We start from the raw sequence: 27,845 nt of genomic DNA, 5'->3' as shown, positions 1-27,845 counted from the left end.
AGATACAGACCCCTAAATACGTTGCTCTATCAGTTCTCCTGGTATCGTTAAATATTAAATTCTGCGTACAGACAAAGATCGTTTTCCCCTTATTCAATGCGTAACCTGATAAAGCTCCAAATTCTTCCGTTAACTGTTCTATCTCTTGGATGGCTTCTGTAGGATGGGTCGTAATTACTGCTACATCATCCGCATATGCGAATATCTTGCTTTCATATTCCCCCGTTCTAACTGGAATAATTTTCTCACTAGCCATCATCTTCGTCAGCAGCGGTTCTAGGTACAGAGCAAATAATATAGGAGAACAGGGGCACCCCTGCCTCGTTCCTCTGGAAATATAGATATTCCCTGACTCCAAGCCCATAAGTTGGATCCGTGCCGTAGGTTTATCATACATTGCTCTTATGGCTCCAATGATATTAGAACCAAGGCCTTTATAACGAAGTACCTCCCAAAGAAACGACCATGACACCCTATCAAATGCTTTTTCCGCATCAAGGAGGATCATGGCCATCGGCCTTCCCCCTGCCGCCATGATGTCAAAAAGCGTGACTGCCCTGCGAACATGGTCCGTCGTGTCCCTTCCAGGGACGAATCAATGCTGCCAGGGGGAGACCAAGGTACCCATGACCCTCCCTAATCGGTTAGCCAAGATCTTAGAATATACTTTATTATCCGAATTTATCAAAGATATTGGACAATATGAGGACGGGGTTTCAGGAGGCTTTCCCTTCTTAGGGAATACTATAATGTCCGTTTCTTTCCAAGAATTTGGAGGGACTCCACTATACTATATGCCTAAAAATAAATCCAACATTAGGGGGGTAATAATTTCCTTCAGCAGTCTTTAAATCTCCAGGGGTAATCTGTCTGAGCCAGGGGCCTTACCTGCTGCTAACTCATTCAATGCCAAATCTTCTTCTTCAATAGTTATCTCTTTTTCAAGTTCAGCTCTCTCACTTTCCCCTAGCTTTCCCACTAAATCTATTTCCGCCATTTTATTCAGCAGTGCTTCGACTTCTTGTGGTTTTTCAACCTCCTCCTTATTCTTATAAAGTGATTGATAATATTTTTGAAATTCATTAACAATCCCTGCTGCATCTGAAATAATATGATCTCCCTGCTTGATATTAGTTATTAAATTTTCAAAAATATTATCAATCACTTAATAAGAATAAGGAGGAGGTTGAAAAACCATAAGGATCCCTGTGGTTTCAATGCCTAGTTTTGTTGTAACTAAGTATATTCTTGTGAGCTTGTGTAGAGTAGAAGGGAGATCTTGGGCAGACCGACTGACTGACTAGTGTTAGTAGTCACTCCCCATGACATCTTAACCTTGACATCAGAGGTAGAAGGTCTCAAATGCTTTTTGAAGTTGTATAGTTTGGGCAAAGGGCTGTTGCTGCTTTGCTCTGGGATTGGGGAGTTTGGACACTAATTCAGATGATATTTGAATTTGTCTGGCAATTTCTTTATTGCATTGTTGGAGTGGATGGGTGATGGCTGGGGTTTGGGTGATATATGCTGGGCCTTGGAGGCTCTAGGCCCTACCTGAACCAGGAGAGGGGTGTGTCATGAGTAGGAATGGACCCCAAAATTCGAAAGTGTCTCATGTTAATAATGGGTATTCATTCCTCATGTGGAATTTGAGAGGGATGGGACCTGCCACTAAAAGATATAAAACTAAATGGCATCTGAGGTGATGTTGTGCATGTTGTGTACCTCCGGGAGACTCACCGCACTGAGCAGAAGGCCGCTTGACTGAAGGGTCGATGGGAAGGTCAGATCTTTGCCACTTGTTATTCATGATATACTAGAGGTACCCCTACATGGGTTAGACCGTGGGTCTCTTTTGAGGTTCTGAAGACTCCGATTGATAAAGAATGATGCTATGTCCTTGCTATGGGGAGACTTGATGGACTGGGCGTCTTACTGGGCAGTTAATATGCACCAAACCAGGACCAGTTGCAATACCTTACTGCCCTCTCGGTGTGTCTTGGCTGAACGATCAACTCCACAGCGGCACAATACACATCCTGCTAAAGTGGCTAAGGTGTTTGTAAAATGGTTAACTGATTGGGGACTGGTAGACACTTGGAAAATGTATCATTATTTAGAAAAGGATTACTCCTTCTATTCTTCCCTTCATGAAATACATGCACGACTGGACAAGATGCTTCATTCTAGTGCCCTCAGCCTGCTCTTCACAAGCTCAGAGTACCTTAGAAGAACCTTTTCTGTCCAAAACTCTTTATTGCTGGGAGTCCAACTCAAAAGACTGCCCCAACCAATTGCCACGTGGAAGGTGCAGGCAGGAGTGTCAACTGACGGCCCACTCAGAGAATCCTTAGGAGAATACATCTGGGAATTTTGTGTCATTGAAGAGGGAAGCCTACTGGTCTGGCTGGTTCACCCTTAGGCTTTTCAATCCCAAGCTACTAAAGTAACCAACTCGGATGACCAGTTGTTCCATTCCCATCAGAGATTAATGACGTGTTTCTTGAGTATTACACTACTTTATGTGGGAGGCCCAATGAGACCTTGATTGAGCAAGTGGTGACCTAGATAGTGCACCTCCACTGGCCAGGGAAGGCGAGGAGGGGCTTGGGGGCCCCATTACCAAAACAGAGATTAAAGATGTAATTAAAGAGCTAGCCAGAGGTAAGACCCTGGACAACAATGCCTGTTTGCGGAATTTTACCAGACCCATATATCTGTTCAATGCCTTCCTAGGGTGTGCAAGGCTGCATAGGAGTGTAGGAGCTCCCTGCAACCACCAGGGAAACCCTGTTAGAGTTAGTGCCCAAGCTAGACTTGGGCACTAACTCTAACCTTGCTCAATATACATGATTAAACCCTTGGAAGGGGGGCGCTAGGTGGCGCTGGACTGACATGGCCGCACTTCAGTGAGGCTCCCGCCGGCCAGGCGAAACTAAACCCTTCAGCACCATCCTTATGGCCAGATACAGACTGCCCAGCGCTACCGGAGAGTAGCATAATACCTTGGGACCATTCGGTGCAACTTTGCCGAATTTTGGCAGCTCAGCGGCGAAGATATCGGCTTTCGAGGACACCGGGCGCTGCGCAGTGCGTGGTGCGGAGTGGCGGCCCTTGCCAATTAACACCAGGGATTTGCGAGGCCTGGTGTGCCGCGGTTGAGACGCCGGCCTGGGACCGATGCGCTATCGCCCCTGGTTATTTGCTGAGAGACGGTTCCCCCCCCCTCACTCGGGGGTCCTGCCTGCCGCTGCTGAAGGTGGAGATTGCGCTGGGAGCATGGGCTCGGGCCTTGCTGTGCCGGAGGTGCTGGCGGTATGCCCTGCGCCGTGTCTGCCTACCTGGTCTGCTCACCCTGTGGATGAAGTGTGTTTTTTGAGCCCAGACGCCGTCCGTGTGACGCCGGCGATGACGCCTGGGGCCGGCTCGAAACAGTGGCTGGCGGTGACATCTCCTTCTCAGCCCCTCACTGGCAGGAGACGCTGGAGCCGACCCGACAGACGACTCTTCGGCCCTCCACTCGGCCTGGGCCCCTGATGCCCTCAGAACTGTGAGTTTGCGGCCTGATCGTCGCTGTGGATTGAAAGGTGCGGAGGGCGCTGCAGCTCCTGCTGGCTGCTGGGTAGAGTTGGGCCCCTGGACGATCATCTGGGCAGAATACCTTTGGAGGCTTTCGGAGGCCGGTCGCCTGGATTGCTCCGCCGGGGTCGGAGGTTGGAGGTGCGGAGTGGCACGGAGGGGTGTGCGGTCCGTGGTTGGACTCCAGAGCCGGCACCTGCCGCGTCGCCCGGAGATCACGATCCCTACGCGGACTGGATTTCGGTGATCCGTACTAGTGCCCGCAGATAACATGGGAAAATCGGACGCGAAGCAATCAACACTGCATTTCAATCCCCCTAAAAAGAAAACACGCGCGCAGTCCGCGGATGGAGGGGAGCCGGGCCCCAGTGAGGAGGAGGAGGTAGATTGGAAGGCCCTCCTCGTGGGCATGCAGAAGAGCCTAACCTCCATTGATGCCAAGATCGATAATATGACCACTCGTCTGGATGCGGTGGTGCACCGGCGGGACCAACACGGGGAGCGTCTGAAGGAAGCGGAGGGACGGATATCGGAACTGGAGGATGGTGCCGTGACCGGCGCAACTAAACTTTCTCAGATGGACCGGTTTCTTATTGTCATCGCAGAGAAGAACGAGGATTTGGAGGCGCGTTCTCGACGGAACAATGTCCGCCTGATTGGCCTTGCAGAGTCCAGTGGTGGGGGCCGCATGGAGGAGTTCATAGAGTGTCTGCTGATTGACAAATTCCGGCGGGACTCTTTCTCGTCGCAGCTGGTAGTGGAGCGTGCCCACCGTTCCTTGGGGCTCCGGCCGATCCCTGGGGCTCCGCCTCGCACTATCATCATCAAGTTCCTCAATTACAGGGATCGCAACACCCTGCTGCGCCTGGCCCGGGAGCAACAACCGATCCTGCATTAAAACACCACTATCTCGTTCTATCCGGATTTTACCCAGATGGTGCAGGAGGCCCGCCGCAAGTTTGCGGGAGTGAAGAAGAAACTGCTACAGCGAGACATTCCATATTCTATGCTGTATCCCGCCAAGCTAAAGATCACTCACCATGGCAAAGCTCTCTTCTTTGGTAGTTCGCAGCAGGTGGAGGACTTCCTAAAAGACCAGCAATCTTCTGCCTCTCAACGGCGCAGCCATGGGACAAGATCTGGATCCCGATCTCCGACGTCTGCTCCGGACTGATGAGTACTGATGTCATGGTTTCTTCTTTTTCCTTACCTCTACCTTTCTTACGCTCTCCTCATTGCCCACGCTTCCTTGCTCTCTTCTCTCCCCTTTGCTCATGCCTTCTTCCAGCTGCAGATATGGACTGGCTGAACTCATGGGGCGATTGCTCTGACCGTGGTGGGGGCTACTCTAGTCCTTAGGCCTTTCTTTAAACTTGCAGGGGACAGGAGGGCATCAAAATCAAAGGTCCCACTCGTACCGTTACCCACTACTTACGATGTACTGGCAAAGAAACTGACGCTACTATTCGCCTTGGCACTCCCCCCCTACCCCACTTAGGCTCCTCGCCCAATGTGGTGACGGTGCGGTGGGTGCAATATTGGGGTCGGGGAGGGTAGGTCCAGCTCACTGGTGTCTCCCGGAGAGGGAATACCCCACAACAATGGTTATGTTTGTTATAGGGGATGGGGAGGGTCTGGATCCCGGCAGGTTTGGGCTGTCACGGTGGGAGGGGGAGGGACGGGAGATGGAGTCGTTGACAGGGGAACAGTTTATAGGGAGGGTCTCCTCCGACGAGTTGGGGAAGTCGGCTGGAATGGGAGGGGGGGGAAATGTAAATGTAACAACACACTTGAACATTGGACCACACACTCCTATACACTTGGGCTTGATGTCTTGCAATCCCCGTATTGGGGCCTGAGGGCGGTGGTACGACACCTTCCTAGCATGGGGGGAGATGGGCAGCAGGGTTTTGAGGCTCAGCTGCGAGACACTCTTCGCTCTAGCATCTGGTGTCCCTTTGTGTAATGGCACAGGGGGAGCGATTTGCACAGCAAGACCCGCATATTAGGGTCAATGTCTTGACGTGGAACATACGGGGGTTGGGAGACCGGCGTAAGCGTCGGCAGGTCCTGGGTTATCCAGATCGCCATCAGATACACATTGCATTGCTGCAAGAAACCCACATGGATCCCCGTCGATCACCTACATTTGCATCTAGGTCTGGGGCTTATGGTCTTTTTTCTTCATATTCAACATACTCCAGGGGAACAGCCATACTAGTCAGGAAACACACCCCATTTGTACCTCTGGGGGAAAAAACTGACGTTGAGGGACGATTCCGCGTCGTGTGGGGACGGATGGGAAACGCTACCGTCACCATTGCATTCTCCTATGGGCCCAACATTGACGGGCCCACACACTTTATCTCCCTGTGGGAAGTCATATTGGATATAGGATCCACGCACCTGATCTGGGGAGGGGATTTCAATGTCACCCTAGATCCTGCTCTGGATCGATCTAATGCAGACACTGCACATCACCCTCGCTCACAGGCTTACATTTCTGACCTAATGGCTCATCATTCGCTGCTTGACGCCTGGCGCCGCATTCACCCGGATACGCAGGAGGGCACGCACTGGTCGACACCGCACTCCACCTGGGCTAGGTTAGATTACATGCTACTATCCAGGAGTCTGGGGTCCTCACTGTTGGGAGCGCGACACTTGCCTCGTACCTATTCGGATCATGCGCCTGTGCTGATCACCCTGGCTAGAACCGGACTGGTCGGCGAGCCGCTTCCATGGCGCATGCAGCCTAATATTCTCCTGGATGAACTATTTAAGACTGAGATGTCCCAGGAGATCACGGAATTTATAGATCGGAATAGGGGGTCGGTGGATTGCGTGGCGACGGTGTGGGAGGCCTTCAAGGCCACCATGCGGGGTGTGTGTATTTCTAAGGGCTCGGGAGTTCTGCGTTCGCTCCGCACCACGCTGACCGCCCTGGAGCGTGCTTTACACGTACTAGAAACTACCCCTAATTTTTTGGATGACCCAATGGCACAACTCGACTACCGCACCAAACTCACCGAGTTCAAGGTCACTGCTGAGAGGGAAGTCCATTTTCGTGGTAAACATTTCGCTGCGCGAGCGTATGGGGAGGGGGAACGACCCGGCAAGTTTCTGGCGGGAGCTGTCCGCCCCCGCGATGCGCCAATCACATACTGGAGGTCAGGGCCCCTGATGGTACCATGCAGCGCGATACGCTTTCTATACTATCCACCTTTGTATCTCATTATTCCGCCTTGTACATATCCAAGCGCGAGTCGCCATTGGAGATGTCCGAGTACCTGTCGGAGCTTACCCTCGGATGGATATCCGACACGCAGCGGGAACTCCTGGTGGCTCCCATAGGGCTAGCCGAAATTAAAGAAGCCATAATGCAAACGGCATCGGGCAAGTCGCCGGGTCTGGATGGCTTCCCTATAGAGTACTACAAAACCTTCATTGACCCATTAGCGGCAGTTCTACGGGAGGTGTTTGAGGAGGCAAATGAGACTGGGTCCTTGCCACCCAGCATGTCGGAGACTCTAATGGTCTCTCTTCTCAAACCAGGAAAGCCCCCTGACTGCTGCGATTCCTACAGGCCTCTTTCTCTCATTAATAGCGATGTGAAGATCCTGGCCAAAGTACTAGCGAACTGCGTTAATCTCCTGATCGGAGGATTGATTCTGCCGGATCAGGCGGGGTTTATCCCCGGCAGATCTACCTCCCACAACTTACGGACGCTTTTCTCGGTCTTGAACAACGCTGATCCCTCTCTCGCCCTGGTGGCGGTGTTCCTCGATGCCACCAAGGCGTTCGACTCGGTCGAGTGGGACTACCTTCATCTGATCCTAAGAAACATGGGCATGCCTTTGGCATTTTCCAGATGGATTCAAATCCTGTACCGCCGCCCCATGGCAAGAGTCCTTATTAATGGTCGCGTCTCTGAGCCCTTCCTCGTCACCAGGGGTACTAGGCAGGGTTGCCCACTGTCGCCACTCCTTTTCACTTTAGCGATAGAACCGCTGGCGTCCCGCCTTCGGCAGAACTACCTTGCGGCATCCCTGAGATGTCAACGGCGGCAAATTTTATTGTCACTCTATGCGGACGATCTCACACTATATATCAAACATCCCCGGGATAATTTAAACCCTATACTCAGAGAATTCGTTTGATTTGCGCTGTACTCGGGTATCCACATCAATTGGGGTAAATCCGCTGTTTTCCCTCTTATGGAAGGTATTGACAGAGTCCCGCTTGACTTTCCACTGGAGTGGTGCGATACAGGCGTGAAGTACTTGGGAGTGTGGGTCCCCAGGGATCAGCAAGAGGTGATACGCATGAATTATGGTAGGGCTCTCGACGCTATACGCTCGCACGTGGTCAGGTGGCTGACCCTACCGTTGACCATGGCTGGTTGGATCGTCCTTATAAAGATGGTTATACTCCCCAAGCTGCTCTACCTCTTCCTCAATATACCGTTTCATTCGGGCGGATATTTCTTTAGGGCATTACGATCTGATCTTATCCGTTTGGTGTGGGGAGGGAAAAGGCCGCGGCTTAAGTGGTCTGTGCTCGCGCGCCCGTACATACAAGGTGGGTTCGATATACCTGATTTCGAACTTTACTACAACAGCGCCCCTATTGGTACCGGCCCTCCCCCTTCATGCCACAGACAGCGGTGGAGCACTGGTTAGTGGACCCGGTCCCGCTTGAGGGGGCGGCCCTTGCTGAAGTGCCTTTGTCTCGCGCGGACCGCAACCCTGTGCATGCCACGGCACATGCTTGGAGTGTTATTGCTGGTCATCTAGGCGTGTCGCTCCTTTATTCCCAACTGATGCCTCTGGTGTGCCACCCGGCCCTCCCACTCTTAGGAGAAGGGATGTTCCAGAGAATAAAACTGAAAATGGGGATTACGTGCTGGGGTGACCTATTTCATGAGGGTAGGTTTCGTGACCTCCCGCTCCTCTATGGGAACACTGTCCCCACCCCCCTGGAGGTTTTTGCCTTTATTCGGCTCCGTAGCGGGCTACAGAAAATATTGCCGACATATCCGGCTGAGCCCAATGTTCTGGAACCGTTCCATCATCTGCTTGACTCCTCTTCCCCTTCGCACATGGTCTCCTCGCTTTATCGGCGCATATATAACCGTGTTGGGGGGAGGTGTTGAGGTCCCGTGCATGCTGGGAGGCTGAGATCGGCATCGCTTTTACGGACGACCAGTGGGAGTTCTGCTGTTTGCAAACCGAAATGATCTCCTCTAGCAGTAGGTTTCGCGTTATCCATTACAAGTTCCTGCATCGCCTCTACTGCACTCCAGCTCAGATGTACAGGTTTAATCTTCGCGATAATGACCGTTGTGACAGATGCCATTCTCCTGGATCGGATTTCCTACACTTGGCCTGGACCTGCCCGAGCATAGATGAATATTGGAACCAGGTATATGCGGCCCTGGGGGAAATGCTGGGGTCCCCGTTGCAGCCCTCTCCTTTACAAGCCTTACTGGGGTACACCCGAGACATACCTAAGCCAGATCGCCATTTTGTTACTAGTGCGCTACTGCTCGCCAAGCGGCATATAGCGTGTCAATGGGGACGGGGAAGAAGCCCCAAGTTTAAGGAATGGCTGCAGGATTTGCTCACCTGTCAGGAAAATGTCCTATTGTACTCTGAGTTGCTTCCGCCCGCGTCCCGCGTCCCCTGACATCTGGGGACCCCTGACACGGTACCTCGCTGCACACGGTGACCGGCGATCGCCCTCTGCTACCACTGAGGGATGACTCCCCTACTGTCTGATTTCATTGGGAGGGATGTGCCTCGTGAATGCCTTTCGGGGATTGAATCACATGCTACTTGTCCTTCCTATAGTGATGCTGTCGGGACAAAGTTTACCCTGGGGTGTAACTGCTGGTTGCCTGCGGCGCTTCCCTTTCACACCACTCCCCTACACTACCACGGCGAGGTACGCATGACCACTACTGGCCTTTACAGGGTTGTACGGCTGGATGTGTCCGGAGGCATGCTGCATACTGAATGGAGTCGTGGAGTGGGTCTGGTAGGGGGGATCGGGTCTCCTACTGGACTGTAAAGAGTTAAAAAAAAAAAAAAAAACCTTGGAAAAATATTGGCTAATAGACTGTACACACCATTGCCTGCCTTTATAGATGTAGACCAAAACGGGTTCACCCCCTCTCAAAACACCGCTGGTAACCTCAGGAGACTCTAACCGATCTTTGATGAAACTGGTGCCAATAATTGGAGTAATGCCAGGGTGGTTTTAGCAGACCCAGAAAAAGGCATTTGATACGCTGCAGTGGGGCTATCTCAGTTCAGTAATGTATTGCATGGAGATAGGGCAAAGTTGGCCCAAATGCACATTACTGTACTCTAATCAAGTAGCAGGAGTTAAAACCAGGAGACATATTTATCACAATATAATCATTTTTAAATTAAGTGGCAGAGAAGCCCACTCTTCCCACTTTTATTTGTGGTTGCCATTGGACCATATTCAGCAGTGATGAGATCAGAGGTTTGGCAAGCAATATCCCACTCTGGGATAGGGGTCATACAATTTCCTTTTATGCATATGACCTGCTACTATATTTACAAAACATAGAGGAAGACCATGAACCAACTCTACAATCCCTGGTGGAATGTGGTAACATCTAAAGTCTAAATATCGATTGGGCCAAAATGTGTCTGTGTTCCCACTCACACCATGTGACTCTGGCCCTAGATGATAATGGAGTGTCGTGGGCCCCACACACGTTTAATTCCTGGAGATAAAAAATAACCATGTGGAAGCAGGCCTTATGGAAGGTGACCTAGGCTTGCTCGTGAGTCCATTGAAAGGGAGTATGGCATTCTGGAGTTCTCTCAGGTTGCCTAGAATGGCGAGAAAGCCACTCTCCAGGATGATAATCCTCCCTAAGTTACTCTACTTCTTTATAAATCTTCTGGCATGGATATCCCTTTATTGGTTCAAACAGCTGGATCACTACTTGGGGACCTGATTTATCATAGGTAAAGACGCTGAGGCTCATTGCAGCTCCTTCAGAGACCCATAACAGAGGGTGATTTGGCAGCGCCAAACTATGAGTTATATTAGCAGACCGCATAGCTGCAGTGGATAGCAAGACGGCTGGACCGGTGTGGACGAAATTGGGCACCTTGGCACGGAGCATAATTAGTGAACCCTAGTAACCCTACTGATGTGAATGAAAGGTAAGAAACTGGTGTGATCCCTGTTCCTTAACACCATACTAAAATGTTAGAGGCACACGGTTAAATGCACAACACAATTCCAATTGAAAGCTTCAGCACTGCTGTTAGGGGCCCTTCCCCAGGGAGGGTCTTTTTTCACCACCAGACAACTGACACATTGGTCAGAGATGGGAATATTCATGGTGGTGGGTTGGATTGCTACTCATCTGGAGAACTTATCTCCTTGGATGCAATGATTGGAGAATTTGAACTGCCACCTCCTCAATTCCTAACATATGGGTCCCTGACACACCCGTCCTTGCCCTATGATGTACTGGGACCCAGGAACCCCCATGTCATGATCTTTTACAGGGCATTTTTACTATGGGGGAGAGCTGTAAGTTAGTCATGTGGCTTTACCAAAATGCTAAACAAGATTAGCCCTTACCTTATTAAAGCCAGAACATGCTAGGAACTCAGCTTTGTGAAGATCTGAGCGACAAGAAGTGATAATTTGGACTGCTGGACACTTAAATAGTGTCCTGGGACACAGTAGTTACATTGATACAATTAAACTATTTGACCCAATTATATCTTTCCCCAACACCCTGACTAAATGTTTACAGGTGCCTCCTTTTTGTGCCCCTTTTACGCGTTTCAAACAGCTTTGTACATCCTGCCCTAAGTTCCTCTTTAAAAAAGGAGTAACTTCTCTGCTATGCAGTTGAGAGTGCATTTCAACCTGAAGGTAGAGCAGTGGTATTCAACATTTGTCCAGCACTGAATTTGAAAAGATTTTTCTTTCAGATGTATTGTAGATATTCTGAAAATGTGGCATGGATGTATCTCTGTTGGACGTACAGTAGACATCACTGACTCAGAGGTACCTCTGGGAGGACACCTCTGCTCGGAACTGAAATCATGGGCTTATTTTCAGCACCCCATGGTTAAGAGATTTCCTGTTGAAGCACTCCTGATACACTATAAAATGCAATGTTTATGGCTTTTTGTTAGTAGGTTGGCAAGCGACAAGTGGTGACCTGAAGCTGTTATACAACAAGATATAAGAATATATCAGAGGAGGGTCAAAGGGAGAGATTTTTACCGACCACTAGAAAACTAATCCCTTTAATTTCTGAAGACTAATATCACAACAAAGAAATCTAGGGTCCACTCAACAAAAGATCAAGCAATTCAAACATGTAAATTGTCTAAACATGAAACGTGAATCCCATCAGCCACCAGAATAGCAGCCCACATCATTTGGGATCCGATAGCCCTGTCTGAGCCATCAGATTAGTCAAGGCTGCAGATAGTTCGGGCACCTCTCTATACATCTTGAGATAAGGTGTCTATCAAATCATAGTGTGGCTGACAAACATACGTGGTGATGACAGAAGCAGTGCAAAAAAACAATACATTTTTTAAGGAAAGTGATGTTAAAATTGTCCACTGGACAGAAAAAACTATTTATTAATGTCTGTCCATGTGGCAACAGTTAAAAACAGTGTAGACGCAGTTTTGACAATATAACTGCACAAGTCCAAAAAATTAGGTCAACATGTTTCAGCCGAAGGATGACTATTAATCCGGCTTTCATCAGGACCAAACAGAACCTTTGCTACTGCTGTATGATGGTGTAAAATCAAACTTTAACCAAATTAAACCCTAGTGCAAACCAATTAATTTATTATAAATTTTTTATTAATTTTCAAACCTCTCCTTACGATTTGTTAGGGGAGCATCTTTATTTAGAATCCTATAGGGTAAAAAAGAAAGAAAACGTACATGTAAAGACAAATCTATGCGGAGATCTAAACTGCATTAAAACCATTATAGGATCACATTACCCATGAGACTGTGACGCACCACGTTTACACATTGCAATTGATGGTATTTTCCGTGTATTTAATATTGTGATACACGGGAACTTCAAATCCCATGATGCTGAGTCACGTTGGGATGATGTCACGCTCCGACGCGGGGACCCAAATTGCATTTAAACCAACTACACCGGCGCGCCTGTACCTTCCCGTCCTACTCTACAATGTTCCGTGGTACCGACGGACAGGTTAGTGTATCGCCTGGGTGTTTGTTTTGCTTTGCGTTATACTCGTTTGGGCTTTGGCGTTTTCAGTATAAGTTGTAGATTTAATACGCCAGAACCGCTACACTAACGAGATCTCAGACTCGAACATTGGAGATGTGTGTTACCACTGAATTAACATGGTTATGTAGATCACATGATCTATACATAACAATAGTTGTTTTGTATGGCATAAAACTCCATAATACGCAAGACAGTAGCTTGTAAAACGGACACTTGTCTGTATAGTTTGTCTGTATATACATGATTGCCTTTATTACGAACTGGACTGCGCTTTCTTAGATAACACTTAGTCATGGCATGGAGTGTGATGCCGATTAGGAAATTAGTAGATTTGGGTTTTTAACAATAGACAAGAGGTTGAATAAAGGTTTTGCACTACTTGTCTTTTTATGTAGAGCGGGGCCACTTTTATCTGAGCAGGATGCCAGGTGAGGTGAGGCGGTCTCCCGTACTATAGATGGGTAAGCATGGTTTTCCCTCTCTGTTTGGAACATGATCTATTTCATGATACTAACATGGATTTGTAGTAAAAAAACGTTGGATTATTATGTCCAAGTGTGATCAAGCAATTTGTCTTTACATGTACGTTTTCTTTCTTTTTTTACCCTATAGGATTCTAAATAAAGATGCTCCCCTAACAAATCGTAAGGAGAGGTTTGAAAATTTATAAAAAATTTATAATAAATTAATTGGTTTGCACTAGGGTTTAATTTGGTTAAAGTTTGATTTTACACCATCATACAGCAGTAGCAAAGGTTCTGTTTGGTCCTGATGAAAGCCGGATTAATAGTCATCCTTCGGCTGAAGCATGTTGACCTAATTTTTTATAGTTGTGCAGTTATTTTGTCAAAACTGCGTCTACACTGTTTTTAACTGTTGCCACATGGACATACATTAATAAATAGTTTTTTCTGTCCAGTGGACAATTTTAACATCACTTTCCATAAAAAATGTATTGTTTTTTGCACTGCTTCTGTCATCACCACGTATGTTTGTCAGCCACACTATGATTTGATAGACACCTCATCTCAAGATGTATAGAGAGGTGCCCGAACTATCTGCAGCCTTGACTAATCTGATGGCTCAGACAGGGCTATCGGATGCCAAATGATGTGGGCTGCTATTCTGGTGGCTGATGGTATTCACGTTTCATGTTTAGACAATTTACATGTTTGAATTGCTTGATCTTTTGTTGAGTGGACCCTAGATTTCTTTGTTGTGATATTTGACCTGAAGCTGTTGCCTTTTATCACCTTCTGCCAGCTCTAGCCTAGGACTGAATTGCTCCAGTGGTGAGACTGATGCTATTATCTAGAGCACGCTTCACCAGAAGCATTGACATTAACTTGCTAAATGACTCAAGGAACCGTGCATCCATGCAGGAAACATGTAACTACTCTGCCAAAGAATGTGAGTTTTATTTTAATCCCAGTTATCGGACTTTCTAGCAAAAATTTGAAGTTAACAGTTTAACTCTGCACAATGAAAGACGTTGTCACCATTGTACTTAGAATATTTTTCCTTTTGAATGATCTACACAACCTACGCATTGGTCAACCGCAACCATCTCAACTGAATGCTGAGGCTGACTTAAATAGCCAGCTGAGATACAACTTGACGTCATACTAACAGTAATTTAACTTGCAATACTCTGACCATAACAGCTCTAATTCAGGGCCATTAGCACTAAAATGATAAGCATATTCACATTTGAGCTGATGATTGGGTCTTCACCAACCAATCCCATGCCATTTTACTGAAGTTGTTTTTAATATTAATTTATTAATTTATCAATTTGCCAAGGCAGGAGGGAGAGCAGTGAAAATGTGTTGACTAACTCATCTGCTAATCAGAAGGACGATGCTGGTGAGCTCGTGGACAATCAAAAAGTTCATCACAAAAAAGTCAGTGATCTCTGTATCCTCCCTTTATTCACTATGGACACTGATTACAAAGCCAGTGAATAATCAGGCGCTATCTGTATGGGGGCTAGAGATGCAATATGATCTGCACATCCAGTCATCACCTCCCTACTTTCAAGGGGCCCTGTTACTGCATGAGTATCTTGATTTCTACTTCCTCTAGGAACTCCTACCACGGGTGGAGGTCTGGGAGGGGTTAAAATGCCTAATGCAAATGCCAGTCATTTCATCAAGACCCCCTATCACAGTAGTGGTGGAAGTGCTGCATGAGCAATTAGGTACTAGGGGGCAGATTTACAAGCCCCTTGCGCCGCTGGTGTGTCACGTTGCGTGAGGCACTGGCAGCGCAACCTGCTGAGTGATATTTACGAGCACACGTAAAGACACCCTGGTTGACTTTACCTGTGCTTGTAAATATCGCCCCTTTTCACGCAACACTTTGCGTGTTGGGGGCATGACATGGGTGTTGATGTGGTTGTTCCCACGCAACACCCATGTCCACTGATGCATTTCCAGATTTACCAGCAGTCTTAAATCTGGAAATGTGTCAGAAGGCTACGCCACCCTAGGGGAGGCGTAGCGAGGTGCAACGAGGAAAAATGTTTTCATTTCTCCTTTTGTTTTCCTCTTTCAATGCGTGCTGCATTCTACAGCACACATTGGAAGAGGAAATCACTTAAATAGATTGTTTTTCTGCAGAAAGGTGCCCCTTCCTGCACAAAAACAATCTCCCCCACAACGCAGGCAACTTTGCACCATGGTGCAAGGGTGCCTGTGCAGCTCGTAGCAGCAGTTTGTATGCCAGCGCAGGGGGAAGCACAGAGATGCAAACTATTGTTGTAAATATGTTGCATCTCTGTGCTTCAAAACTAACGCAGTGCAGCAAAATGACTTGCGGAACCATGTTGTGTTAGTTTCTTGTAAATCTGTGCCTAGGTATTATGGAAGCGAGGAAGGTGGAATAAAAGTTGCAGTGGAAGGCAATTGGATACAGGAACTTTGAAACTGGAGAAAACACTTTTCTTATTAGTGAGAGGTTGAGACCAGGACTGAAGAAGGAGGGCTAGACTTCCTAGTGTGGTGCAAGGATGTCCCTTAAATTTGTACATAACTTGAGAGAAATTAAGTGGTCCTTTAGAAGGAAAGGAGAGTAACAGACGAAGCATCGGAGTTGTGTGCTTCATCACATTGTCCTTCAAAATATGCAGGATTTTTTAGTGTAAAATATTTATTAAAATCTGCATCTCGTCCTGCATCATTTGGAGTGGTGCTGGATTAAAGAGGCGCGAGGTGGAATTGAGACTACGCAGCCTTGGTGTTGGACACATCAACCTTCAATAGCGTTGGCCACAGACTTCTGGGCAAAACTTTGAATCCTGGCACTTATTCTTTTACAAATTGAGCACTGCTCTTTGAGGCAATATAGAGCAACTCATTACAGTTAACAAAATATTCATCAATCAGAACAGAACTGTTACTGGCCTTGCAGCAAGTTTGGCAGTGTGCAGGCATCAAGGAACATCTATAGCTTGTTAGACTAATGAGTGAAATGTCTTACCCCATGAATAATGTCATGACAGTTTACATTTAACAGAGAGTATCCTGATTAGTAAAATCGGAGGGGAGCTCAATCCTACGCTCACTATAGAAAATGGAGGCTTCGGTTAAAAAAAGAAAATCGAGCCTAATTAGTGCCCAAAAGGCCAGTAGTGGTTAGACTGACTCTGGTATGCTGGGAAAGAAAGACAAAACACTTTCTTATTAAATCTGAATAGGAACACGCCATAAAATGTCCCCCTGTCGATGAACAATGGAGGGTAGAGTGGCAAGAACTGATAGCTTATTTTAAACTAGATATATTTTTAGTTTCTGTTATAGCAACAGAGAAGCACACTTTACAGCAAAAAACGAGACAGTAAAGAAAACACAAATAACAAAGAAAAAGACTAACACCGAAGAGTGTGATTACTTAAAAGGGTATTCTGTTGCTAGGAAACCGGAAAAATCACGTGAACACTGAATTAGAGCTGGAGATTAAGCTTTAGTGAATAATCATGTTTTTAACGCTTTGTGGAAAGAAAACATTGAATTTGGGTACAGGAAGGGAATTTCATAGTTTAGCCAGCACAATGAAGAAGGTGTGGCCTTCACTCCTGGGCAAACAACATCTAGGATCTCAAGATAGAGCATAAGTCCTGAATTAATTTTTTTTGTAGCTTGGTGTATGAAAATAAATGGCTTTAAAGACCTAGCAGAGGTTTGAACGTGGTTCTTTGGGGAACGGTAAGTCAGTGCAAAGCCTCCAGTGCTCCAGTAGCAGAAGATCTAGGTGGAAGATTCAATGCTAGCTGAGTGGCCACATTCTGTATGTGCTACAGACATTTATTTGATGATGCTGTCTTGTGCTCCCAGAAGAGGAAAGTGCACTAATCCAGGCATTTTAAGATTGTTGCCATTACCGTAACTCGCGCAATTCCGTCCAGTGTAGCTGCATGGAATTACTGCAAAATTATGCATTAATTATGCAAAATGCATTTCACACTAAATAAATTAACTGAACAGTCCATTTGTATCAAAATTCAAATGCAATTTCGTGTTTGTTTCCGGTTGCTTGCATTCAATGCACTGTCGCTCACATTTGGATTTGTAGTTTTGCGCTCAAAAAATACTCGAATGGTCCACTTAGGATGTTTTTTGACCGCCCATGTTAAAGGAACTGCCACCTGAAATTATGTGATTTAAAGTAATGGCATAATCTCTGTAATTTTGCATAGATTTTGCTAAGAGAAATTACCAAATTTACGACAGTTACTAATCATTAATACAAATCCTAACCACTGTAGCTCGAGACTGTTGTGGGAGGTGAGGAAGAAGTTTGTGTAAGGTGTATAGCAGCAGAAAACACATTAAAACCAGTTTGTTGACATGGCAATTTAGAGATGGCTCCTTATCCAGCACAAAACCTGTGGCAGGAAGGAAATAGGGCCGAAACGACTAATGACTGAGGGGTCAGCGGTGAGTTCTTTTAGGGGACAGATAACAAGAGCCTTTTCCAAGCTTGCACAACAATGACAGAATCTATAGAGCTTTTGCAAGAGACTGGGTGGATATAGGTCCAGAGTAAACCCTGAAAAGATACAATAATTAAGGCAAAGAACATATTCATTTAGCTATTGTTCAGACTCAGTGAACCTGCTATATAAATTGTAGAAAGAGAGATGTTAAGAGAAATGGTCAGTCCTTTGTCAGTCTTTTCAGGGAACGCATTGCAGTTAGCTAACCTTATCTGCAAAAAATTCAGCAAGTTTATCACATAACAGTTGAGAGGGCTCTGGTGAAGAAGAGAGACAGTCAGGGGAGTGAATGGTTTTAAATATATTAATTGACTCCTTTGTGGTATTAGGAGCCTTGAGAATTCTAGTAGTAAATTAATCAGCCTTGGCTCTAGGTATCAGAGATTTGTAAAAGCAGAGGACTTCTCTCAGATCCATTTTCAATCCTCCCAGTAGATAGACCTTCAGATGCATCCTAGTTTTTCACAAGGAGAATTGTACTCCGCGAGGCAGGTGCTATACCACAGTACCAAAGGATGCTAAAGATGAGAAGGAGAGGAACTGATTTGAAGAATTGTGTCCAGTTCACTAGATATACAGTTGTTAAAGCTCCAAAGAGGAGCTCAAGGTAGAAGGTGGAATGTTGCCCAAAGCCTGCATGAGAGAATCAGGATTACATTAAGCCCACACCCTTTTGGACATTTAGTGCTGAAAACTGGGTTTAGCATTAGGAAGGTAAATCCTAACCATACATGAAAGATAGGCAGCCCAGGCTTGGAGGATGGGTAAGTCGTCAGTTACAAGATCGTTAGCAGCAAAGATGACAGTGAGGCTCTTCAACTAACTGAAAGTGACTCAGGTCCTGAAGACAATTGATTAGCAACTTGGCAGGAGAATCCTCAGCAACATTTACCCATACATTGAAGTCACAGAGAACAATAACATGGTAGTTACTCACCAGTAAAGGAGCTGGAAAAGTGGCTAAAAATCTCCCAAATTGATACTGTGAGGCAGGGGGTGATAATAGAATACACCCATGCTCTCTCATTAGTCGCAGAGACTATTCGTCCTGCGATTCTTGACCTGGTGAATTTCTCTATCTCTGCAGGTGAAGTGTCATTGGCCTGGAAATGTGCGATGGTTAAGGCCCTTCTTAAAAAACCTTATCTGGATCAGGCCGACTTTGAGGGAAACGTCTCCAACCAGTTGCCTCTCAGTTGTGGGGTTCACCAGGGCTCTGCCCTGAGCCCCACACTGTTTAATGTTTATATGAGACCCCTGGCAGAGATTCTCCATCCATTTGGCATAAAAATCATCACCTATGCAGATGATACTCAGCTCGTGGTGGCACTTAGCCACCCTGAGGGGTCATCTAGCACCCTAGGCTGTTGCCTAGAGGAGGTGGCCAAATGGATGGAACTCTCATGCCTCAAACTCAATGGGGACAAGACGGAGCTTATGCTCTTGGGCAACCCCACTTCCTTTAATCTGGCATCTGTTTGGTCAGACTGCCTAGGCCCTGCCCCTAAAGACCAGATTAAGAGCCTTGGTGTATGGCTGGATTGCTCTCTTACCTTCAATCAACAGGCAACTAAGCTTTCAGCAACGTGGTTTGGTCTACTAAGGATGCTTCAAAAGGTTCTCCCCCTGGTTCAAGCGCTGATCCTCTCCCGTTTGGACTATAGGAATGCTTTATACCTGGGAGCCCCCCAGTGTACCATCAACAAGCTCCAAATAATTCAGAACTGTGCCGCCCACAGGCTCCTGCATATTCCTCGTTGTCGACCCGTTAAACAAGCCCTAAGGAGCTTGCACTGGCTGCCGATCAGGGAAAGGATTCAGTTTAAGGCTATGTGCCTGGCCCATAAAGCCTTTGGAAGAATGGCCTGTCCATTCTCCAATCTCTGAACATTTATTATCAACCGAGGAGAGACCTTCGGTCAACCACCGCTTTCCTTGCCCTTCAACCCAGAATAAGGAGAGCCAGATGTGGTGGGCGCTCCTTCTCATATAATGGTGCCATCGGTTGGAATGCCCTCCCACTTTTATTGCGGAAAGAGCCTAATTTGCTCTCATTCCGAAAACTATTAAAAATTTGGCTGTTTTAGATCTGTAGTCACCCCTACTGTTCTGTCTCTTGTACCTGTCTGCAGCGCTGGGAGGCCTCCTTGTAGCCATCGCGCTTTATAAATTTTATTTCTTTCATTCATTCTTTCAAATGTCAACCACATTTTTGCTAGGAAGGCGAGTTCTAAGGCCTGCCTATTAGGTTGATAAACATAGAAGGCTTTACATCCCTGAGACTAGGTGGCATGGAAATCTGGACCCAGGGCCTCTAAAGACCAGAACTCAGTAATAAATACATTTCCAGACTCTGGCTTACTAGCAAATCATAGATTTTGTAGGAGTGTCTGCCTGGTGAGCACTATTTAATTAAAGCAGAGGTAAAAAGGGCCGGTACTGTCTTACTGTCTTAGGATCCTTGGCCATAATAAAAATAGGGCGCCCAAGTATAAAGGAGGCAAGGCAGTTCAGTAGTAGAGTATACAACGAGAATAGCATGCCTAGAATATGCAGGCTTGAGGGTTAGTCACATTTTTCTAGAGTAGGATTTTCGAGAGAGACTCATTAGAATTCAGTGAGGCGGGGCAGCCGTCCAAGGGACAGCATGGCTGGTGCGGGAAACATCTGGGGAACGGACATGAGCATATGAGCTTGCATTTGGTGTGCATCACGGCTTCAGAGACATGGTCAAAGGTTGCCAAGCAATGTAAAGCATTTTTCCTAACAATGAAGGTGGGCACATAAAACCAAATGGAGCCCGTAGCTCCTAGTGTCGACACCTACCTCCCAAGGCACTACGCCTATTGGAAAAAGAAAGTGCAGAATTAAAATACCAACAAATAACTAAATATTTGAAATTGAACTTCTAAATATTAAATAAATTGGAGCTAGTGGACTCTTTCAAGGTGAGCCAAGCACCTACCCGAGCACAAGGAAATGAAGTATGCAAAGATATCCAAATAAATCACGCATTCACTCAGAGTATCCAGTTCCAAACAGAGCCACTCGTACTACAGCTGTTATGGCCATCTGCTATCGAGGCTGTGGGGCTGTGGCCAAAGGTTGTCAATTTCTTGTATTTTACTTCTAAGAACAGGAAATCTCAGCGCTTTTGGGGAAGCCTTAATATAAAAAAGTAGTGATTTTCAGTGTCACCATAGCATTTTAAAACCCTTGACCAATCTCCTGCTAGTGCCTCCAGCTAAGGACATGAGATTATTTTGCAGTCTATTGGACAAACGAATTGTACACCTGGCACTATCCCAAAGGGAATTTTCTCCCTGCCCTTATGTTTTGGGAAGTAATAGGTCTGCTAAAATGCATTCCAGTGACTATGAGGACCTAAAAATTTCAGAAGTTCTTAATGAGAATAAGCAAACGTTTTGATGGCACACATGTGAAACTGAATATCAATGTAAACAGCCTTCTATATACATTTCACTCTGGCATTAGTCAGGGATGCAGGACAGACGCAACCTTATACCACATGGCTGATGATACCTTATGCTAACTCAATTCTTGATTTTACTTGTTCTTTCTGACCTAATGGCTACTTTCAACATGCTAAATCATAAAATACTCATTGAGCCACCAAAAGAGTGAATAGGCATTGGCAGTGAATTCTTTTAATTTTTTACCACAACCAAATACAACTAATAAATTATGAATTCCTTTTACAGCCAAGTACTTTTCCCAAAGGGGTTTCCCGCAAAGGTCAATTATTGTACCTGCTCCTTTTAACCTCTGCCTCGACCCCCCTGAAGACATTTTCAAACACCTTTGGCATCTGTTTTCTCCAATGCTCTGAGGACCATTCACTTTATCTAAAAATATCAACACAGTATGACATCTCCCATTTACCAAATATGTTTGACTTGTTTCATGGGTGAATACCGCACCACTTGACAATGCAACCAATCATGATAGAATTTCTGCTGATCACTCCTTGCCATATGAACATTCCAGTTCAATCCTAGCTAGATTGATTTAGCATCCTGGAATGTAGAGCTAAAATAACAGATTAAACAATAAATCATTTGGCGTAGCTCTTGATAAAAGTAATCTCCATCACACATAAACAATGCAGCCAAATGCAACTGGTTTCAATTTAAGTTACTTGGAGATGTTTTAGAAGATGACATCAAACTACAATACAGTCTTTAGTGATATTGAGGCAGAAGGTTGAGAAAAAGACAGAAGAATAAAGAGAGAAGTATAGTAAACGGAAAAATCTCCCACCATTCATGACCGATGGCCTCCTGGGCTGTAATCCTTTGGTCTTGGTCCACTTCCATCAGTCGCGTCACAAGCTCTTTGGCTGTCAAAGGCAGAAAATAAACACAGAAAAGTCTCTTCTTTGGGCACCAACATTACTTATCGTTTATTTGATTTGTCAGAAGAAAGAAAATACTTTAATGGAAACTGGAGACATAGAAGGAAAGTAGCTTTGAAGTATAAAAATAATTGTAAGACATTATATTGCCACATTTCAAATTTGGTTGATGCCTAGCAGCAGGGTTTGCCTATGGACTAGGTCACCCCTGCCTCTCCTAACTTCCTTTTATTGTTATCCAAACTTTTGCCATTTTTGTATGCTTTGCCTAATATATCCTTCTTCCCGAACCCATTTCCGGTGAAGATAGTCCAAGAAACAATTATCCCCATGAGTGACTTTGCATGCCAGTTGATGAATTAACTCTGCCACTTACCAGCCTGAGAGATATCGTCCCAGTACGGGGAGTCAAATTCATAATCTCCTGCCAGGATCTTTCGGAAGAGGTTTTTATCGTGGTTGTCATAGTCCTCCTCCTCTGTTTCATCATAGAATGGGGGATTTCCAGAGAGTCTGAAGGAAAAGGGAAGCAATGAGAGTAAAGGAAGGCATCCTTGCTATAACAGTAAATACTGAAGTATGCTATGTTGTAAGCTGATCACATCAATTCACTGGTGGACAGATCAATGAACTCTTATTCCTCTATGTGAACTTCACTGTGTGGCTTGAGTTCAATGATGAATGAGGTCTAAAAGAAGCATGATATTGGAGAGTATCAACCTTTAGATATAAATATTAGCAAGGACTGATAATGAATGTATCTGGTATTTATTGATGGAAAGTGTTGTTTTTCTCCTTTTTAGTGAAAGGCAAGGATTCCCAACAGTGTTGCCTTTCAATTGCTCACAATTCCAAGCCAAAGTGGTTTTTCATAGACCCAGGTCAAATTTCAATTATGCTGATGTAAAGTGCATCATTTGGGGAATTTTGTGTTATGCTTATTAAATAAATTTCCTGAAATTACAGCAAAATTATGAAAGTGAGGAAACAACGAAAAACAGTTTTTTATGTAAATGTGTTTTTCCTGCCTTGTTTTTGTATGAATTGCATCCTCGCGTCAATAATTAACACAAAGCTGCATTTTGCACTAAAATATAGTGCTAGATGACAAATTTTGCATTTTGCGTAATTTTCCTGAAATTCCATGTAATTACATGAAAGCAAATTATGGCAATTTCAATCAAACTCTTTTGTGTTTACTTCGTTATCACCATTGTCTTATTAATATGATAAAAATGGATACTGACCTGAGGTTGGCTTCGTCAAGTGGGTATTTTGAATTTCCTTAGAGCGAGATGATGTTATTTCTACATCACTTTTGATTCAGTCACTTATTTTTTATTTGGCAGTGCACCTGATTTCTGACTAACCTGTTTGTGTTAAGTTATGTAGTTACTATCTTTATTTTCAGTGGGTAGGAGCAGAACTATAGACATACTAAAATACACCAATCAATTCAAAATATTTTCGGAATTTTATCCCAATTTAATAAAACAGGGGAGCATATGTACAAAGAAATAACGTAGTGTGGTGCTGTAAGTAATACAGCTGCTCTGCGTAATTTAACAAATGCAGGGTTGCGTCGTATTTACAAAACAACCGCCCACCCCTGTGTTTTTCCTTGCGCTGATGCTAAAAAAGCCTTTTAGCACAATCATAGGCACCCTTACACCATAGTGCAAGGGTGCCTTCGTTGCAGGGATGATTGTTTATGTGCAGAAAAGGGACACCTTCCTGCACATAAATAATTTTGAATGATGATTTGCTCCTTCTATGTGTGCTGCAGAATGCAGCACATGTGGAAAGAGCAAAAAATTAGGAGAAATAAAAGCCATTCTAGCGTTACCCTTTCAATGGCATTCGTTTTTGGCGCTGCCTCACATTTACCATGTCTTGTAAATCTGGGGCAGTGTCAAAAAGCAATGGGAACACCCACACCGATACCCATTGCACTCCACTTTGACGCAGAAAATGGCATGAAAGTGTACGAAATTTACAAGGCGGCGTTAAGCCATGCAAAGTGGCTTAGCGCCATCTTGTAAATATGGAGAAGGGCATTGTAGAAAGAGACACTCTGGTGGTGCAGTCCCCTTGTAAATATGGCCACAAGTGTCCAACTATTGTCCACCAGGATGGAAGCATGCCACACATTCAGGATATCTACAGAAGATATATTTTCATAATTGCTCTAAATTGGAATAATTTGTTGAGTTAGTGGTTTTCCAAATTATCCGAAATAGCTTCAGCTCATCTACTAATTTTGTCGACCTGTCTAAGATTTTCAAGATTTTAATTTCTACTTTGGAACTCCTAGGAGGTCTACATAAAACAAAGACATACAAATATAAAATACATAAGCGATAAATCTCAAAAACAAATTATGTTGCTACCCACAGTTTGAACAGTCCAATTAACAGATCAAAATTCCAGAAATTCACATTAAGATTTTCAGTACAAATTTAAACAGGTTTTTAAAAAGTTAATAACTTGGAAGAAAAAAACATTTCATTAGGAAGGTTTATATAACAATTGGAGAGCCTCTGCTATGGTTCGCACACAAAACTTTAAAAAAAGAGGTCTCAACAGCTTTCAGCGACATAACTACAAAGCAGGACAACAAATAAAATATGTTTCAAATCCTGGATACCATTTTGGCATAGATTGCAAACATTTGGAGTACCATACCATCTGGAAATTAAAACATTTAATTAAAGTATATCCAATCTTAGTAACGTGCTAAAACGCCTAACCCCATGTGGCAAATTAGATGCTAAATATGGTTGCTGACGTTTCATAATAGTGGATTTTACTAAAACATAATTTTTTACTACAAAAAACGGTATCCAAGCGGTTACTTCAATTTGCAGAAGCATGTTTTAGGCATGCTTTTAGTTGAGTTGGCGATAAAGGAAATACCACATTTTAGTCTAACTCCAGTTGTTCAAGAATGTACTTAACATTTCTAGAAACACAAAGACTTCTCTCTCTTCAAGTCAAAAATCTCCTTTCATATAAAGTCCCTAAGTGAGGAAACGTCACTTCGCATCAGACAAGAGGCCCATCGTATCACTCCTACCAAGCCTTGTACAAAATAACTTTTGATTCCAACTTCTAGTCTTAAGGCAGCCACGGTCGCTAAAGTATAGTAGCGTGTAGCTAAAGTAAGCTACAGTCGTCTTAGAATTTGACCTTCAGTCTTATCCAGAAAACCTCAACTTGCCACATCTATTAGCTCCACTGCATATAGTAAGGGGGGATGGATCTTGGCCTAATACACAATGAGAAGATGGGAAACATTTCTCCTACCTACTACTTTAAAAATACGCCTAGCCCTTTGGCCTGAGACTGCGCCTTACCACAATGTTTGAGATGTGATCAGAATTGCTGAGGGAGCTAGATATTATTTAGTGTGTAGGGATATCATTAAATGCAGTAGAGTTGCTGGAATGCCAAGATTAAATAGCTTCTCCCACAGTGTTGAACAATCAATCTTATCGAAGGCTGTGGAGAAGTCAATAAATGCAGCATAAACTGAGGAACTCCTGATCGTTACATATTTTTGATTTATAAGCTGCAAAGCAGCTATGGTATATAATGTGCCATGGCGTTTACTGAAGCCAGTTTGTTCCAACTGGATGATCACACTGCTCTCTACCCAGGTATTACGGTGATTTAATAGACACTTGATAAATTCCTTTGTAAATTCCTCGCCACATGCATCTACAGGGCGATTTGGCAGTAATTAGAAGGCGATTTTTTATCCCCTTTTTAGGTCGAGTCTAAAAAGCGCTTGCACTGTCAGGCGATCTGTTGTATTTGCAATGTGGAGTCGGACTCCTCCTTTGCTAGGATTGGCTTTTGTCTGTGTCATTAAAAAATGTTAGCCTGCAAATGGCTAACAGTTGCTGCATGTCCCACCTTCTCTGAAGTTAACGCCCATGGAGTATTGGGGACGAGCAGTGACGCGCACGCTGCAGCAGCCATGTGAAGCTGGCATTCACACCCACTATCTGGAAAGCAGAGCCGGGCTACCAGCTGCTGTGTGGCGCTACCCACAACCAGCAGACGATCCTTTCCAGAAATGCCTTTATGTTGTTGCTTCGTTTTTTCAACATTGACATATCTGTACTGATCTTCTTAAGACATGCTGTAAAAATGCTGCGCTTCATGTTTCAGTCTCAAGCCTTTCTCATTAAAGACCCTTCGGGGACAGGGCCGTAACATGCGCGCCCTTTGCCAACCAAAACAACCCCACAAGCCCCCCACCCTCCGTGATTGGATATGCACCAACCCCTGTCTTTTAATTGATTTATTATTGCTCTTTTTTTGCCTCCCGGAGCCTCCCAGCAAACATTCAGAGACCTCCGGTGCGAGTAATCTGCATTTATTATGAAAAATAGCGTTTCCCTGGCTCAGCGCAGCTTTATCTTTCATTCCCCACACGCCCTTCGCTGCTTCATCCCCCTTTTCCCGCCCTTCCCCCAACCAGTCCACGCCGGCTGTTGGGGACGGGAGGTGGACAAGAGGCGCACGCGTAGTGTTGCTTGTCTTGGTTCTGATCCCTCATGTTGTTTTTCAGTCTGAGCTCATGGAGGGCATTGCCCTGTTAGTGGGAAGCAGCAACAGAATCCAAGCCAGCTGGAGGTGAGTGGAGCTATGTGTGTTATCCTTGAAAGAGTAAAAGTCATATAAAGAGTGAAACCAATGCAGCTACCTGACTAAATAAAACATGCACATGTTTGAAATCGTTTCGCTCAATCACAAAAACTGTCACACTAACATATTGAGTGCGCTGTCTGCTGCAGTGGTTTGAGGTGTAGATATGTTTGTGAAATGCTAAATGCATGTTTTGCGTTCAGTGACCGAGGTATCGCTCTGTGAGCTAGAGAAAGAATGTTGAATGTCCTTCTCACTGATACATGCCCGACCCCACCTAATGCAGGCTGCCCAGGGTCTACGAAGGAGACCCGCTAAGAGAGCGGGCACCTTAGTGCCACAAGATGACACAGGAGGCAGCCTCCCAGTGTTTGGGACCCTCAGGGGTCCGGTGTGCCGTGTCACTTCCAGGTAGAGGGGCGGGGGGTGAGGTACATATACCTCTCACCGCCCTCTGGGCGGCTTTGGATGCCCACTACCCTGACGCTGCCTGCCTTGGTATCGCCTGTAAGATAACCCACCATGTTGGCATATTTGTAATGCTAATAAACCTGCAGCAGTTTTCTCCACAAAGAAGGTGTCTTGTCTGGTTATTTCTCTAGGAGATTGCTGTATGGGGGATGGCGAATGTTGTCGATATTCGCACTAAGCTGCCATGCACTCTGCTCACCACATCGTCTTAAATACCCAAAAAAGCAGTGGCAAAGCAAATGGGTCTACCTTGCAATCTGAGTTGGACTAAACTATATTTAAAAAAGCATTGCACACGGAAAGAACATTTGATTTATTTACACAATGCATCTGTTAGATAAATAATTTATTGCGCAGTGACTTGATTTACTTTTGAAAAGTAACACAGTCTGTAATGCAGTACAATTACGCCATAGGAGGTGTAATGATACACCCAATAGCCAATAGTATGAGGTGAGAAGGCACCACTTCCAT

The 27,845-nt window shown here is 45.2% G+C and overlaps 1 protein-coding gene across 1 annotated transcript in view; it reads right to left on the bottom strand.

Moving 5' to 3' along the window:
* LOC146797873 (caM kinase-like vesicle-associated protein) overlaps positions 1–27,845 on the bottom strand; it is a 592,979-nt gene that overhangs the window by 35,950 nt on the left and 529,184 nt on the right. Inside the window, exons 8-9 of the mRNA XM_085625076.1 lie at positions 22,621–22,757; positions 22,151–22,229 (exon numbers count right to left, since the gene is read on the bottom strand). Of these exons, the coding sequence (XP_085481202.1) occupies positions 22,151–22,229; positions 22,621–22,757 (216 nt within the window). The remainder of the gene's footprint in view (positions 1–22,150; positions 22,230–22,620; positions 22,758–27,845) is intronic.

This window comes from Triturus cristatus, chromosome 9, assembly GCF_964204655.1.
Source record: "Triturus cristatus chromosome 9, aTriCri1.1, whole genome shotgun sequence".
NCBI classification, from domain to species: domain Eukaryota; kingdom Metazoa; phylum Chordata; class Amphibia; order Caudata; family Salamandridae; genus Triturus; species Triturus cristatus.
The sequence above is the reverse complement of the archived record's forward strand: the minus strand, read 5'-3'. Positions and strand labels throughout refer to the sequence as shown.